We start from the raw sequence: 15529 nt of genomic DNA on the forward strand, positions 1-15529 counted from the left end.
GGAGATGTCACCAGCCAGAGCTTCTTCAAACGACTTCAACAGCAGCAGACCCTCCCCATCCTCTCCCTCCCTCCCCGCCTCCCCCCACCCCAGTGACAAGTGCTACAGGTTAAAAAGATGGGCTACATGTTAAATATAGGGCATTACCTTCAAGTAGGGCTGGTATATTACACAAATAACCACATTATTTGGTATCACTAGCATTTTTTTTAATGTCCATTGTAAGACACCATTAAAAAAACCAACAACTTTAGCCTTCTTTATCTACAAATGTCTCTGTTCTCAACGCCTTAGTTGGTTGTTGTCATTTTACCCTGCACATACAAGTATTAGAAGCATTATTAAGAATCGGATCCTTCAACACATTTAAGAATTATATTATTATAACAAATAAGACCAAAAATTAGATTTTATAGTTAAATATTCTTTGAGCCAGACAAAGGGGTTTTACTGTACAAGCGATTGTGCATTTTTTAAAAAAAGCAAATTATAGTGCAAAGCAAAAAACATTGGCCTGTCTTGTGACCATTTGCATACAATAGAGGTGCATATATTTACACCTTCATATGACAATATGTCATAAAAATAACATTGTTGCCATTTAAAAAAAATCATTATGAACAGTCTTAAATTAACCTAGTACTACAAATGCCTTGTTTTCTTTGTGCTTTCAATCAGTGGCGTGGTTGGATGATAAACATAAATGCATCAAAACACAGGCTGCTGCTGCGGTCCAGTTTCTACAGCTGGCAAGCACTGGAGAGGTGCTCCCTGTTTCTAAGGAAGTAAATGTTGCAGTTTTGCTGGGGTAGAGCTTTTAAAATTTTCTATTTAAAAAAGTTGTTCCTCTTGTTGCTTGTTTAACTCATGAGTGGTCATCGCAGCTTTCCAACTAAGCCAGGATGTCTTGCTCCAGTCGTTACATGGTAGTGCAATTACAATACTCTGTATCTCGACTGACTGCTGACAAGCTACAACTGAGATTTGGTGATAGGTATAATGACATAAAATAGACAGAAGGAACTGGGAGGTCAGCTGGAGGGTTTAAATTTTCCTACACGTGGAAAAAATATGAGCTGGTGCAGGCCACTGGTAGCAATGGAGTCTGGGGGCTGTCCTGTGCCCTTGCTGCAGGGCAGTGGGGTGCAGCTCACCCCCCAACGCTCCTAGGATCCTGCCCACGTGCCACCAGCCCTGTGGCACAGGGAGCCCAGAACCCAGCCCCAGTTTGCACACCAGCAGAAAGCCTGGCCAGCCGGTGGAAGGCGGCTTAACCCTGCGGCGTGCGTTGGGGCCAGGCCACCAGCTCGGCCTGGGGGAAGCCCCGCCACCTCTCCAGCTGCCTGCTGCCACCTGGTGCAGTCTCATTCAGGTCACAGCCTCGTTGGTACCAGCTATGAGGCTGTGTCTGCACGGTGCCTGAGGGACCTGGTTCCTCCAGATGCCACACAATCCAACCAGCTAACAGTGCACCAGTGGTAGCTTTAAGGGCCTGCTCTTCAGCTTATTCATCTACAGCAAGATATCAGCGCTCTAGGTCACTTGGGAGAACGGAAGGGAGGGTAAGGGGTTGGAAAATGTCAGGTAACATTGCTTCACAATCTTCCCACCACCAAAGGGACTGCGTAGAAACTGCTCCTTTCTCCAAATCTCAGTTAGAGCGTTCAGCATGAACTGCCAAGTGTAAGTTGTTTCTAAATAGAAAAAAGTCATCATGTGTCAATCCACTCTGGGTGAAAACACAGGAAAGAATCATAACAGAAATATGATGCTTTTGCCACCAGCTGCATGTATAGCCACTCAGAGAGAATGAAAGGAAGACCCTGAGACCAATGGCAGGGTCATGCCAAAGGTTTCTGAGTCACTCTGCAGGTAACACGCTTGCTTGGAAGTGCATCTCACACACCTTGAATTGTCCTGAACACTGCCTTCGCTTCAGATACCATCACTGAGATTTGCTAAAGAGGGGCAAAGAATTGAATGGTGAGGTCAGGACAAAAGAGCAAACACAACAAAACACATCTCATAAAAAGTACATCTCATATGTAAACATACAGGAAAGGGGAGGGTCTGTCAGGCACAGAATCAGCCACGTTACTGTTTTAAAAATGACGACAATGACAAAAATGAACAATACAACCTCTGTCGTCAACAAAGAATAATAATAATCACATCACAGCTCTTGTTCACATGGCTGATGCCGTCTGACCCACGAGGAATGCGCAGCCTCCGTGCATTCCCGAGAACCCACAGCTGTGCTGTAAACCAGACTCTCACGTGCGGCATGTGGCTCTGGCATTGTCCCACGGATCTTTGGTAGTCAGGAGCCTTAAACTGGTGGGGAGGGACTGAGAGGAGAAAAAGGGTTTTTTCTTTTTTCTTTTTTTTCTTTTTTTATTTTTTCAGTTCAGTCTTTCTGCACTGGCAGAGAGATGGTTCAGATGATTTCCTGGTCCTTTCTCTTCTCTAAAACGTTTTGCAGAAGGACAAGGTTTTCTTAACTTTTGAATGCTTTGTGTGGGGATGGGGATGAGAGTGAGATGACTGAGAAGTGTTCTGCAATAAACAAATATCTGATTCCACACATCTTTTTTCTTTCCTATGTACAATCCACATATTAAAAACAAATGAAAGGAACCACATCAAGCGACAAATTCAAGCTTTGTGGACGCTTATCTTGAAATGTAACATAGGTCCTGGTTCATCTTCGCTTGACGTTTGCCCTGCTTCCATGTAGAGGATCCTGGTTTTCTTTTGGGTTGGGAGACTTTGGTTTACCTTTTCCCTAGGTCTCATTTTGCTGCATTCACTACCAAAAGGAGTAACATGACGGTGGCCAATTAAGTTAAAGTGGTGGGTGCCCAGCTGCGTTCCTCCTAGTAGGGTCTCCAGACCGACTCATCCATCCTCCCTGTAGTCGTCATGGTGGTCGGTGAGTTACTGTGGCTCCCGTCTGCATCGACGCCGTCATTCTGATTGCCCAGGTTGGGATTCATTAAGTTGTTCCCCGCTGAAGCACTTGTACAAGACGAGAGCATGCGGGTGGGCGAGCGCTCGCCACCTGCCACCATGGAGAACTGGTAAGAGCCCGAAGATGTGCCGTAGTACAAGTGGTAGGGAGAGGGGTTGGCCTGGAAGGGTCCGCTTTGGTTCTGCGTGGAGCCGGGGTAAGGGGGCGGCAGGTAGGTGTGGTGAAAGCGCGTGGTGGTGGGCATGCTGGTCATGCTGATGCCCCCAATGCCCGTCGCGGAGGGCGTTGCGGTGTAGGGGAAGGCAGCGGACATGGCGCCGGGGTAATGCATCCGTGGGTCGGAGAACCTGGTCTCGGTGAGGGCTGGCAGCGTCGGGAAGGAGCGGTCAAACTGCCGGGGGTCTGAGAAGGGGCTCAGGTCTGATGTGCCTGCGGGGTTGGGAGAAGAAAGCGGGTGGTTAGAGCACTCTCCTGGTGGCTTGTAGAGGTTGTCCTGTGGCCTGGGTCATCCCCTGCCCAAGGAATAAAAGTCAGAGGGAAAAACATCTCTAAGATCTGCCAGGGAAGAGAGCTGGGAAACTTAAATACAAAAATCCTAAAACCATTTTGTTTAATTTGTTCCCATTTCCTGTCCTAAAATTTGTTGTTTCCTATCCAAGAAGGGACACAATTAAGCTGACTTCTCTAGGGGTCTATTCGTCTCTGGCAGATTAAAAAAAAACACCCCATAAACACAGAAAAAAATGTTTAGCCATTACATCAGCTGTGTAGTAAATAAATGGATGCAGGCCCCAGACGGCTGGTCCCTGAGATAGTCGGTGGTGTATATACACGCACACACGGAGACAGAGAGGAAAAGCTGGAGTCCAGACCAGGCTGCTAAGCCTTCCTGTGGGTGGCCTGTTCGTGCTGATACCATCAGGGGATGGAGCTGATAAACACACAGCTGAAAACTCCCAAGCTAGGAGCCACAATACCCCTCTGCTTGCTTTTCTCTGTGTATTTTTCTCCTTCCAAGAGGATAAAGAGAGTGAGAAATTCAGGCTTTCCTCTACTGGGGGAAGGGACGCTTGGGTCAGTGTGGTGGGGATGTTACCCAGCTCCCACAGATGATGGAGCCCCTGTGCTTTTCCTTAGGGGTATAAATGTCAAGTGGGTTGCAGCCAGCTTTTATCTGGACAGGACCTCTGCCTGGTGCTGTTGGGTCCTGTCCTCTGTGGGAAGCAAAGAGAAATGAGCTGTGCTCTCCCAGCAGAGATGCAAAACCCCTGTCCTCTGGACCTCAGTAGCTCACATTAAGCTCTGGCGCTAGTTATGAAGGAGGGCATGGCTATAAATGGCTACTACTGTGCCTTTCTCAGCCTTTTAACACCACCCATAAAACAAAAATCTCTAGAAAGAACAGTTCCAGTCCAAAGTTCTTGGCTGACGTACTGTGCTCAGAGCTCTTGGCTGGCTGGAGGTGGCTTTCTCTTTACTGCTAAGACTATTTTCCCTCGCTAAAGGCAGGGATGTTGCACCTTTCTGCTTTGGTAGCAGGATGTCATCTGGCCTCAGAGACTTTTCTGCAGGCCCTCCTCTTCCCCACGCTCTGCAGGATGAGACACACTGCTCCAAAGTACGGGGAAAATTCTGCTGTGCCAGACTCTGCAGCACATGAGAATATTTTTGATGCTCAGAGCTAACACATAAAAGCTTGCCTAGCTCTAAAGAGCAAACCTAGCCAGAAAGGCTATTAGTTGTTGGTTGTCTGTCACATAGGCTGGGTTTTGAATCAACTCCGAACAAGAAAATGTGTGAGATGAATATGATAGAAGCACTTGTTATTTTTACATATGTGTGTGTATATACAGAGACACACAGAGATATATGATTGCATATTAGCTGTGTATGGATAGGGATGTGTATTATATATATATTTATTATGCCAAAGCATTTTAAAATTCTCAGGGCTGGTGTACCAGTCCCTGCAGCATTTCCCCAGGAAAAAAAAAAACACCTGAGCTAATCCCTTCTAGCTAACTAAGGACATGCTCTGGAGGAGCAGACAGGGAGGGGATCTGACCTGAAGCCCCTTTCTGGTCCAGGTGAGTCCTGCAGCAGGGGAGCAGTGGAGGGGAGGCGCCACCCTCCCCTCCAGCCGTTTGCGGGCGATCGGCAGCGCCTGCCTTCCCACGCAGGCTCCATGGAGGAGAAAGGCAGGGGAGCACCTGGTTTGTGAATGTGGCTGCGGCTTTGGTGTGAGATAAGAGAGGAGCAGCTCAAAGCTGTCATGAACCGCATGCACACACCCGCGGCTCCATCCATCCTGGGTGCTATGTGGAGGGGTAGCATGCTTGGGCTGGCTGGAAAAGAGCTACACTGCGGAAAACGCTCAGAGCTGAGCAAACCAACCTTATTTCACATCTCAGCTTGCCAGCAGGACACTCGGCCCCATCCCAAAGCCATGCTACTGCAAAAGTGGCACCAGCACTGCTGTCAGGTGCTGCGAGGTGAGGTTTGAAGAGTTGCTGCAAGAAGCAAATTGAGCAGAGCCCTGAGCTTCAGCAAGAATAGGGTAGGACCACAGAACAAAAATCCCAGCTGAACTTGGGAAAGACTCAAAAAATACCATCTTCTGAATACCTCCTTACAAGCATGCAGCCTGGTCACTGCAGGAAAAGGGCAAGACTGTTTTGCTACACACACAGAGACAGCAGGCTCCAAATTCACCATCCCCAGCCCCAAAACCCCAGGGTGCTGCTCAGCACCTTCCCCGGAGCAGCGGACGATATTGAGTGATCAGACTGTGCTCCTTTGTTAGCTTTAATGTGCCCTTATATAATAGTCCAGAAAAATGTAAATTGAAATAAAACACAAATGCTCAGGGCACATTTCCCTTTTCCTCTATAACATGCTCAAAGGGTTTTTTTAAAGGCTATGTTTTATTGGACTGAATGTGCAACATTTGGCAATTGGTATTTGCTACTAATTTAGACACAAGCTTCTGAGAGTGATAATTGCAGGCTGCATGCATAGAGAGCAAAGCACAGCGATACCAGCAGGCTAGAAACTCTCCAGCTATGGCCTGAGCACAGCGGCAGGCAGCGGCTGAGCTCTGCGGGTGCCGGGCTTTGGACTCGGCTCCTCGGCAGCTCGCCTCCCCCCAGCCCCGCGTGCTGCAGATGTGAGGCACCCGCGCAGCACCGCTGGGCTGCGCTTTCATCTACACCGGGCCTCGGGCTTGAGGGCTCTCCCAGAACAAAGCCCCGGTCTTCCCCCACCAATCCGAGGCTAAAACAAACAAACAAAAAACAACCCCAACCCCACTTGTCTATTCTGTTCCCCCGCCGTTTGTGGGGCGCTGGCCGTCCCTGTTGAAGTCAGGCAGCGGTAACCGGCCGCCAGCCCCGTTCCTGCGCCGCCGGGAGCACGCGGGGATGGATGCTCCCGTCCCGTCCCGTCCCGTCCCGTCCCGTCCCCGGGGGGCCCGGCCGGGCCCGTCTCGCCTCCAGCAGGGGGCAGCGGCCCCGAGCCGGCGGCGGGAGGCGCCAGCAGAGGGAGCCGCGGCCGCGCCGGGCTCGCCGCCGCCCGGGCGCTGGGGGGGAAGCCCCGGCGGGGCCGGGCGACGGGTGCCGAGCTCCGTCCCCGGGCCCTGGCGGCGGGGAGCCCGGCTCCGCCCGGCTGCCGGCCTCCTGCCCCGGGTCCGAGGAGGGCCGCGCTGCGGAAGGACAGCGGGGGGCTCTGGGACAGCCCCGGCGAGGCCAGGGCAAAACGTTGAATCCCCGCCGCAACCACCCAGCTCGGCAACAAAGCAGCCCTCTGTTAGGCTCAGCCAGCTCCCGAGCGGCAGTCCGGAGCGAGCGAGGCACTAAGCGGATGCCCGGGGAGCCGGTGAAGTTGCACCTTTGGGCCCCGCGCTCCCTTTGAGGTCACAGCCAGCAGCGCACTCGAAAATCGCATCTCGCTGCCTCCTTCGCAGCGCTTCGCCAGCACAATCTGCGTGGTAGCGCTGCCTCGGAGGATTTACTACGGTTTGCCTTGCTTGTTCGCCGTCCAACCCCCATTTGCTTTTTTGGACCCTGGCAATCTGAGCTTGAGTATTTCGGTTGTCCAGTTGCCAATCAAAATATTTGAAGGAAATGTTTATTTTCTTCTCGAAATCACACCAGCTGCTGCACTAACTGAATAAGCCCATTTAGCTGTAAGAATTTAACCATTGTAAGAGTGAATTGAGCCCCCCCAACTACTCCAAAATCTGACCCAATCTATCAGCGGAAATGTCAATGTTTTGGATAGGAGTTTGGGGAAGTGTGGAATGTGTATTAAATAAAAGCCATGTAAAGGTCAGAGCCCTGATTAGTAATGCCACTGTCTCCTTGTTAGGGCCGTGCTGCCCAGGGGACCCCGAGGCCAGGACACACCCCAGTACTTAATTGTGCAGCTGCAATCTGCACTTTTTGAGGACCCCCACGCCCCCTTGTGCACCCACTTGCAGAGTCTGATAGAAATAGACTTTCAAAGCTGCTCAGCCTCTTTCCAGATAAAACAACTGTGCTCAAGTGACACAGCAGCTTTATTTTCACCTCAGAGGCGATACGGGCCTTTTCTTGGCTGAACAGCAGGAAGAAAAAGGCAAAGCTGCATCTGAGCGCCTGGGCGATGGGAGCAGAGCTCGACAGGTTCATGGCGGAGCTGCGCAGGGCGGTGCAGGCTGGCAGCGAGCGTGGAGGTGGGGAGGCTGGCTTGGAGACCACAGAGTGGGTCTGGATGTGTTCAGCCTCCTCCCTTAAGACCTTCCTAGGTTTGGGAGCTCTCTTGGATGGGCTGAAATGGGTTCCTGTGCCCATGCTGGGTCAGAACTGGTGGGTCTGCTCAGAGTCCCCGGAAACCCTCGTGGAGCCGAGGCAATGCACCCTGCAAGTGGTTTTAGAGACCAGCGGCACCGAAGTGCGTACAGCCCATCGGATCAGTGAGAGCTTCCACTGCCTCTTAACGGGCAAGAAAAGCTACGTCAGGACCTCTTTAGTGCCACATCATGGAAACAGCTCCAAGGGACAACTAAATGACAAAGCTCACCCAGGGCACGTGCACAGAGCACATCGATGAGGCCCAATGTATGAGAAGATCATCAGATTAGCTGGGGATGTGCAGTGATGCGTGGATCAGGGATGTGCAGTGAGCAATTCCACATCAACCCAGATACTACTCTCTGATCCCCGTTTTAGAGATGTGGAGAACATGCAGTGGCTTATTCAATAAGTCAGCAATAACCCTAAGCTTGTGTGTATACTATACAAAACACACAAATACATATAGCATGTGGAACACAGAGAGAATAAAGGAAATTTAAAAGGAACTCGATAGTACAGAACTCTCTATGTATATAGAATATATAAATATCTGCAGCCTGGCCATATATCACCGTTTTATTTATATACATATACGTGCCTTGCAAAATTGTCATGAAAAATCTAGCCCGGGGGAAAGAAACCTCCTTTCCTGTCTTATGCCATGATGATTGACAACAATGTAAACACTAATGATACTTTATGCTTATGTATATAATATGCATGCATATGCAAGACGGAGTGGGGACAGAAATTCTCTCTCTGTATATACCTTCTGCTATTCTTTCTCTACTAGTTTCTGTGATGCTTGGACCTCTAAGTTGTTTTCGGCATTTTTCTGACCTCTCTTCCTCTCTGCTTCCTTCCCCTGATCATAGCGGCTCCATCTGGGAGCATGAAGAGGCAGGTGGCCAAAGACGAAGAGAATCTGCTCTGTAAGGGAAGGTGCACAAGATGCATTCAATCTCTGAAGACCCAGCTCATCTCTAGAAAAGGCGCTGCTCTCCTCCCCACCCACGCACGCAGGCACGCTCTCACGCCTCTGTCACATATGTGAACAAGTTCATTCGTTTCACAGTCAGAGATAACTAAAAAAGAAACAGCCCCTTCCTCCTGCCCCACGAAAAATAGAGCAAAATTTATTTTGGGGGAGGGGGAAGGTGTTGAAAAAAAATGAGGGTGTGAACAGCATCCGTTGTTACACACCCATGGAGCAATTGTTCTGTATCTGATATAACCGGCTCACAAACTGGGTGCTAGTACTTCCTCTGCAGAGCCTGAAAAAAAAACCCAAACCAAAACACAACAACACACATGTCGCTTATCACAGCATCGCCAAGCACCACCTCAAAATCGCTGAGCACGTTTGCTACTCAGTTTTCTCATTCTCTTCAAATACAGTGTGCTGCTGTGCAGACAGACCCAGCCCCCAAACCTACCGCAGGAGCATCACAAACCAGCCAACGATGCTCTCCTCGGTCCTCCCCTGGCACTTTCAGTTGGGCCCCAAATACGCTGGGCAGCAGCCCCCAGACTCTGCAGGAGAGCAGGGCTGGAAGCAGGGCTGCCCCGGGTGCTCCTGGCTCACTGACCCACACACTGCATCGCAGCCTCCTCGGCAAAGCCTTCAAGGTCCATGCTTTTACCCTGCCCCAGACATTCTTTGCACCCGTCCTGCCCTTCTGGGGAGGACCCCACTTCTAATGCTTCAGGGCCAGTTCAGCCCCATCTCCTGTGCCAGCACTGTCCTTCATAGCTTACATTAGCTCTTCTCCATCCCTGATGTTTATGCCCTGGATGTATTTACACAGAGCAATCAGCTCCGCTCCCAGCCTGCCTTTTGCTAGACTAAACAAGCCACGCTCTTCCAGCTTCCCCTCCCACCAGGCCCCTCACTTCTCCTCACCATCCCCGAGCCCGGCTCTGCCCCACGCCCTGCCCGGCACGCGCTGCCTCAGCCTCAGTCCCCGCTGCTGGGTCCCGCACAGACGAGGAGCGAGCTAACGGTGCTAACTGCGCGGGTGGGCGGGCTGCACAGGGAGCGCTGCCTTACTGCAGGCACTGCCTCTGGCCTGCCCGCGCTTTGCTCTTTACCTGTATTCAAAGGGTATTAAAAAAAATTAACAAGCCCTGACTACATAAAAGGAAGTAGCTGAATTTACAACCCAGCCTGCAGCTAGACCACCTTGCCTGCTGAGCAGGTTCGGGCCAGGCCGGCCTGCCATGGGAAACCCACTGCAGCTCGGCAGCGGTGGGCGAGAGGCGCCCGGGTGCCCGCCCTGCTCCGCCGCTCCCGCGCCGCAGCCCAGCCCGGTGCTGCCCCTGCGGGGCTCGGTGCAGCCTGAACCCCTGCTGGAGGCAGAGCAGCTGCCCTGGAGCCCAGGGCAAGGCCAGCTGGTCCTGCTGTGCACCTGCCTTCCATTTCCACCAGCAGCACCTCAGCTCCCGACCAGTGCTGGCCTGTGTTTCATCTTTGACCATTACCTGACAAATTCATTTAAGGAATAGCCATTGCACAGCGGGCAAATGCAATTGAGAGGAGAAAAGCAGTTTGAAGACAGGCACAGAAGCATTCAGAGGCTGAGAGGAGGCAGGAAACCCATCTTAAGCACGTTCCTTCCTTTGAGGCTGAAGCTGAATCCCACAATATGTTTTCTTCCCACTAATGCTTGCCTAGCTTCCTTTGGAAACAATTTAGCCTCTGCCCATGGTAGAATGTTTTTATCCATTAAGAAACGGATATTTTAAAGAAACCATAAGTCGATCTGGACAGGGATTAGGAAGCAGCAATTCAGGGTATTTGCTGGGCCCATAATTCAGGACTTAACCTCAGAGCAGCCACGTTGCATTTCGGAAACAATAGGGCACTTGCTGCCTATGCCAAGAGGCTTCTTAAAAGTAATATAATACTTCTAAAATGTATATTTAAAAAGAAAAGGAGAGAGAGAGATTTTACTTTAAATGCATATGGTGAAGCATTCTGCTGATGACTGGCCTATGTTAAAAACGTTGCACTGGCTTTAAGTAATGGATTGCAAATGAAACTGGTTAAAGCTGAGCTGTTTCCAGATCAGGAGATCTGAAAGCTCTTCACCAGTACAATGTCTCCAAAACTGTTTAGCAGACACTAAGGCTGGGAGAAGCAAAAGGATCCAGCGTTTACTGTTCTCCCTGTGAAGTCAAGGGAATTTGGTTTCGCTGGAGCAATATGAAGAGTGTGCAAGGGGATGTTAAGTGCATTAATCAAAACAGCTTGCTCTGTTACTGAGTAGATCAAATTTAAAATCACTTTGCAATTGTCCTCATGTACACAAGGCCCCTACATGTTGCTGGACAATGCACACAATTGCTTTTGAGTGATTGAAGATGTTTCCACCGCAAAGCTAGAACACAGGAGCCGGCTGCGTGGGCGGTCCTCCTCTGTTGCAATGGGAATAAAACGGTTCAGCATGAACCACTGCTGAAACATGGGCAAGGATGAGGCATTGCGCAGAGAATAGGGGGCTGCTGGGAGCATCTTGGCTCTCCCCAGGAGGATGTGTGTCTGTCACCGTCCCACTTCCCCAGAGCAAGGGGGCCCTTAGAAGCAGCCAAAAGCGCGCAGAAGCAAGTTTCTTTAACATCTTGCTTCACTTTTGAGAGCTCCTTGATTTTTTTTTTAAAACTAGAAGACAAAACTCACAATGAAGTAAGCACGCAAGGCTCTGGCATCGCGTGCCCCATAATAAGGAACCATTTCAAGCCATCCTAATGACAGCTTGGTGTCTCGCTGCAGAGATGGGAGAGCCGGGATTTCAAAACCTCAGATTTTCCAGACCTCACTGGAGAAGTATTAGGCCAAATCCTCAATGGAGACAAATGGCTCTGCTCTGCTGCAGCCAGGGAAGGAGTGCCAGCTGATGCTGGCTGTGGGTATGCCTGTCCCACCTGCCCATTCTCACCACAGCTGCGCTCAGATCACTCATTTTCTCTTCCAGAGCAGTGGAAATGGCTATCAAATCTGGCATGCGCAAGGCTGAAAACGTCTGTCCCATTTGCAGACAGGCATGGGAAGATACTGATTCTCTGCTCATCTGCAAGGGGTAAGGTGAGACTAGAGCCACTGCAGTAAATTCGCACTGGGCAGTGGGAAACCAGTGCAAGAGCAGAATCTGACCCGCTCGGCTGGAGCAGAGCACACTCTCCTCCTGTGCTTCCTGGCATGCACTTCAGAAACGATTGGTTTTCTCTTACCAGGAGGTTTTTGGTTTGAGACCATTTAACCTCAGGATGATCATTTTACATGGGGGCTATTTATAACCTCCAGGCGCTGCTTTACTGAAATTCTTGCAAATGGCTGAGGGCCAGATTCCTCATTTACACCACTGTCCTTGCTGTGATTTCCACTATGGCCACATGGCCTTCACTCCTGGGGAGGAAAGATCGGATACATCCAGAGCAAATGAATCTCCAAAGGACCCTAATTCCTCTGAGAGAGGAATCCTATCTCCTACTTTCTGCTACAAAGAAAAAACTCCAGGCGCTGAGCTCAAGGAGCTGCGGTGCCTGACTCCCCCTTTGGTGGCTGAGGCTGTTTCTGGGCATCCCAGCTCACTGGTCAGGTTTTGCCAGAAGTGGATTAGGAAGCACTCATGCAAACCACTGGGTCAGCAGAACTGGGAGGCCAACCAACACCAGCAAGTTGGTTGATGGAGGGACAGCTGCTCCCCCCCCCCTGCACGGGGGTGTGAGGACACTGAGGAAGTTAAGGCTTGAAGAACCCAGGTGAGGGGCAGTGGGGATGGGTGAACTCCAGCCTGCCTCATTCGTCCCTCCTAACCAGTATCTCGTTATGCTTTTGCTAATCGGCTTCTCATGTGTGTTACCTAAGAATGTGCCAAGTCGTGAGAATTACAGGCCTGTTAACTCTCGTGTTATTCTTGGCATGCGTCAGGCTCCACTTGCTTGGGTAAAAATTACGATCTTTGTGAATAAGCTGTGTGTGTGAGAGAGAAAGGGTTTTATTATTATTATTATTATTGGTTATAGTTAGAGTTGTGTCAAAAGGACACAGTTGGGATTAAAGTTACTAAGTTGATTCTGCTCCCAGTTACGCTGGTAAGAACCCACAGTAATTTTAAGACAGTTCCTCCAACTTGGAAACAACAGAGCCAAGAGCAGACCGTGCACAAACTGCATTTTGCAGCATTCCTGGTACTTTGGATTTACTCCGCAGGAATGATTTTAGATGGCTAATTTTGTGTGTCTCCACTCCTGCTGTCACTTGACATTTGGGAATTTGGCATGGGCGGTAACTTGTGGCCAGTTTCATTTTTCTTTTTGAATTTGTGTCATCACCTGACTCTTTGCTCCAAATGACACACTTTGGGTTTCTGGCACTACAGGGGACTGTGCTAATTTAAAATATGCATTCCCCCCTTCCAAGACTCTTTTTATTGTACAGCCAATGAGTCGAGCCTATAAAACTCTCTCTCTCCTTTTAAAAAAGAAAAATCAAATGATGATCCTACACAAAATGCCCATGTTCTTCTCATAAACTGTGCTAATATCAATGAAAATTCCAAGCATAAAGATTTGCATTTCAATGAGAAATAAATTAAGCTTTCGCTGTAATTTTGGGTTGGGAGGAGTGTGGTAGCTTTTACAGTTTGGTAACATTTTCAAACATGTTTTTGTGCCTGAGACACCCTCCTTTGCCAATGACATTGAGGTTTTCAAACATCTGCGTCACTTCTGAAAACACAGCATAAAAGCTTTTGAAACGTTTTAGCCCAAAACCTTCCAAGAGGCACAATTTTTCACCAAAACTCAAACTACAGCCTGCTTAATTAATATCTGTTAAGTTTCTGTTAGTACTTCTGCTGATTTTCAAAGGAAAACAACACCAAGATTAAAAATGCATGGAAAAGGATCATTGGCAATGTGCAGGTGGGAGAACAGACTCTCTTAATACATCACAGTAGTGTCTGGTGTTGCTGAGAAGTGCAGCAAGCTGGGAGTTGCAAGGCAGCTGGATATTTTCAAATGCAATGCCTATTTTGGGGATGAAATTCAAACTCAGGGGATTAGCAGACTGACCTCTCACAGGTAACTCTCCAAAGGACTAGTGGCAGTTCCTACCACTGTCCTGGCAACAAGCGCCAATGCAGACTCACGGGGAGTGCCCGAGGGCTCAGCTATGCTGATTGCAAATATGGGAAGAGCAAAGCCTGTGTGTGCACACACGCGTGCGCCCATGCAGGTGTGCATACATGTGGGGAATTATGCTGGAGTTAGGTGATGGATCACCAGACTTGGCATAAACACAATGCAACAAGATAAGAAACCACTTGGATTACCATGTAAAGTATAATACACCCTTTTCTTGCTGATGCTTAACTGTCTGTGCGGGTGCCTTCATATCAAAGAAGCTACCAAATTCAAAGCATGCCTAGCTCTCCCTTGCATTCCTATTGGAACTCCTCAGTTTTACCTCAGACCCCATACCTAATGGTGCGCTCAGTGAAATCACCTGGGTTTACAATTCAGCATAATTGTAATCTGCTTACTCAGCGGGTGCAAGAAAGCTTCTGGTGGTGAGATCCCCGTCCCACCCACCCCTGGCTCGACCCCTGAGCCCTGCGGCTGTCCCGGCTGCACGACGCCGGGGTGGTGCGCGGCTGGTACCTTGTATTGGAGTCTGGGCCTGTGACCCGAAGTGGCTTGGGGTGCTGAGAGTTCCACGAGGGCTGGGTGTCGTCGGGGTGACTCTCATGGACTGGCGCAGCCGTTCCAGCTCCCCATAGCGGTCAGCGAAGGGTTTGGTTTGGTCTTCCAGCTTTTGTCTGTGCCCTGGAACATGATAAGAGAAGCTGGTGTCTGAGCGGCTCCCCTTTGGCTAGAGTGTTCTGGTAAGCACAGTGTCAGCACAGCAGCCCTGGTCCTCGAGGCGGCCTGTGATATGCGGTGGGGGCCTGGAGAGGCTCCGTGGGCCATTCCTGAGCCACCAGTCTGCGCCCTCCTCACCTGCTCCCAACGAGAGAGGGGACACACACACGAGGTGGGAGAAGGCCTCTCTCCTGCCACAGCTGTGGCCTTGGAACCAGCAAGGGAAACGTTGCATTTTAAATATTTTCTACAGCATTTGCTCATGGCATCCAGGGCAAACTCTTGTCTTTCTGCAGTCCCCTGCCCAGCCTACGTGGACAGAGCCAAGGGGGCTGCAGGGGCCTGGGAACAGCCCCCCACGGTACTGCACCTCTGATGTGTCACTTTGCTTCTCCACTCCTCTTCTCCTAAGCCTGTGAAACGGGGAGGCTATTCACCTACCTCCCTGAGGCAGGGCAGCAACTAATGAGCATTTGTGAAACACTCCCAGCTTCTTAGGTAGCAGCTGCTGGAACAGGGCAATAATTATTAAATTTATGCTAATTGGCCTGAGGCAAGAGGCGCATGAAATACACTTGATACATAACTTTCGCATTTTACTATATTAATCATCACTGAACGGCTTCACTCTCTCTGGGCCGGATTCCAGTCTCAGTTACACCCGCACAAAGCTGGAGGGCCTCCAGCGAGGCTGGAGCTGCCTCAGCTTTACATTCTGAACCAGTGCTGGGTTCAGCCCTTGGGTTTCCCTTGTTCTTCACCTGCCGCAGCCAGGCAGCCATGCAGTGCCCCTGGCTCTTTGTGCCAGTCACAAAAGTACCTCCACGAGGTGGCAAACACCTGATCCTGGCATAGCCGAGCA

The 15529-nt window shown here is 50.1% G+C and overlaps 1 protein-coding gene across 1 annotated transcript in view; it reads right to left on the bottom strand.

Moving 5' to 3' along the window:
- Window positions 1-2380: 2380 nt before the first annotated feature.
- RUNX3 (RUNX family transcription factor 3) overlaps window positions 2381-15529 on the bottom strand; it is a 36272-nt gene continuing 23123 nt past the window's right edge. Inside the window, exons 4-5 of the mRNA XM_032202409.1 lie at window positions 14467-14631; window positions 2381-3400 (exon numbers count right to left, since the gene is read on the bottom strand). Coding sequence (XP_032058300.1) covers window positions 2877-3400; window positions 14467-14631 — 689 coding nt within the window. The 3' untranslated portion in view covers window positions 2381-2876. The remainder of the gene's footprint in view (window positions 3401-14466; window positions 14632-15529) is intronic.

The sequence above is a fragment of the Aythya fuligula genome, chromosome 23 (assembly GCF_009819795.1).
Source record: "Aythya fuligula isolate bAytFul2 chromosome 23, bAytFul2.pri, whole genome shotgun sequence".
Lineage (NCBI taxonomy): Eukaryota > Metazoa > Chordata > Aves > Anseriformes > Anatidae > Aythya > Aythya fuligula.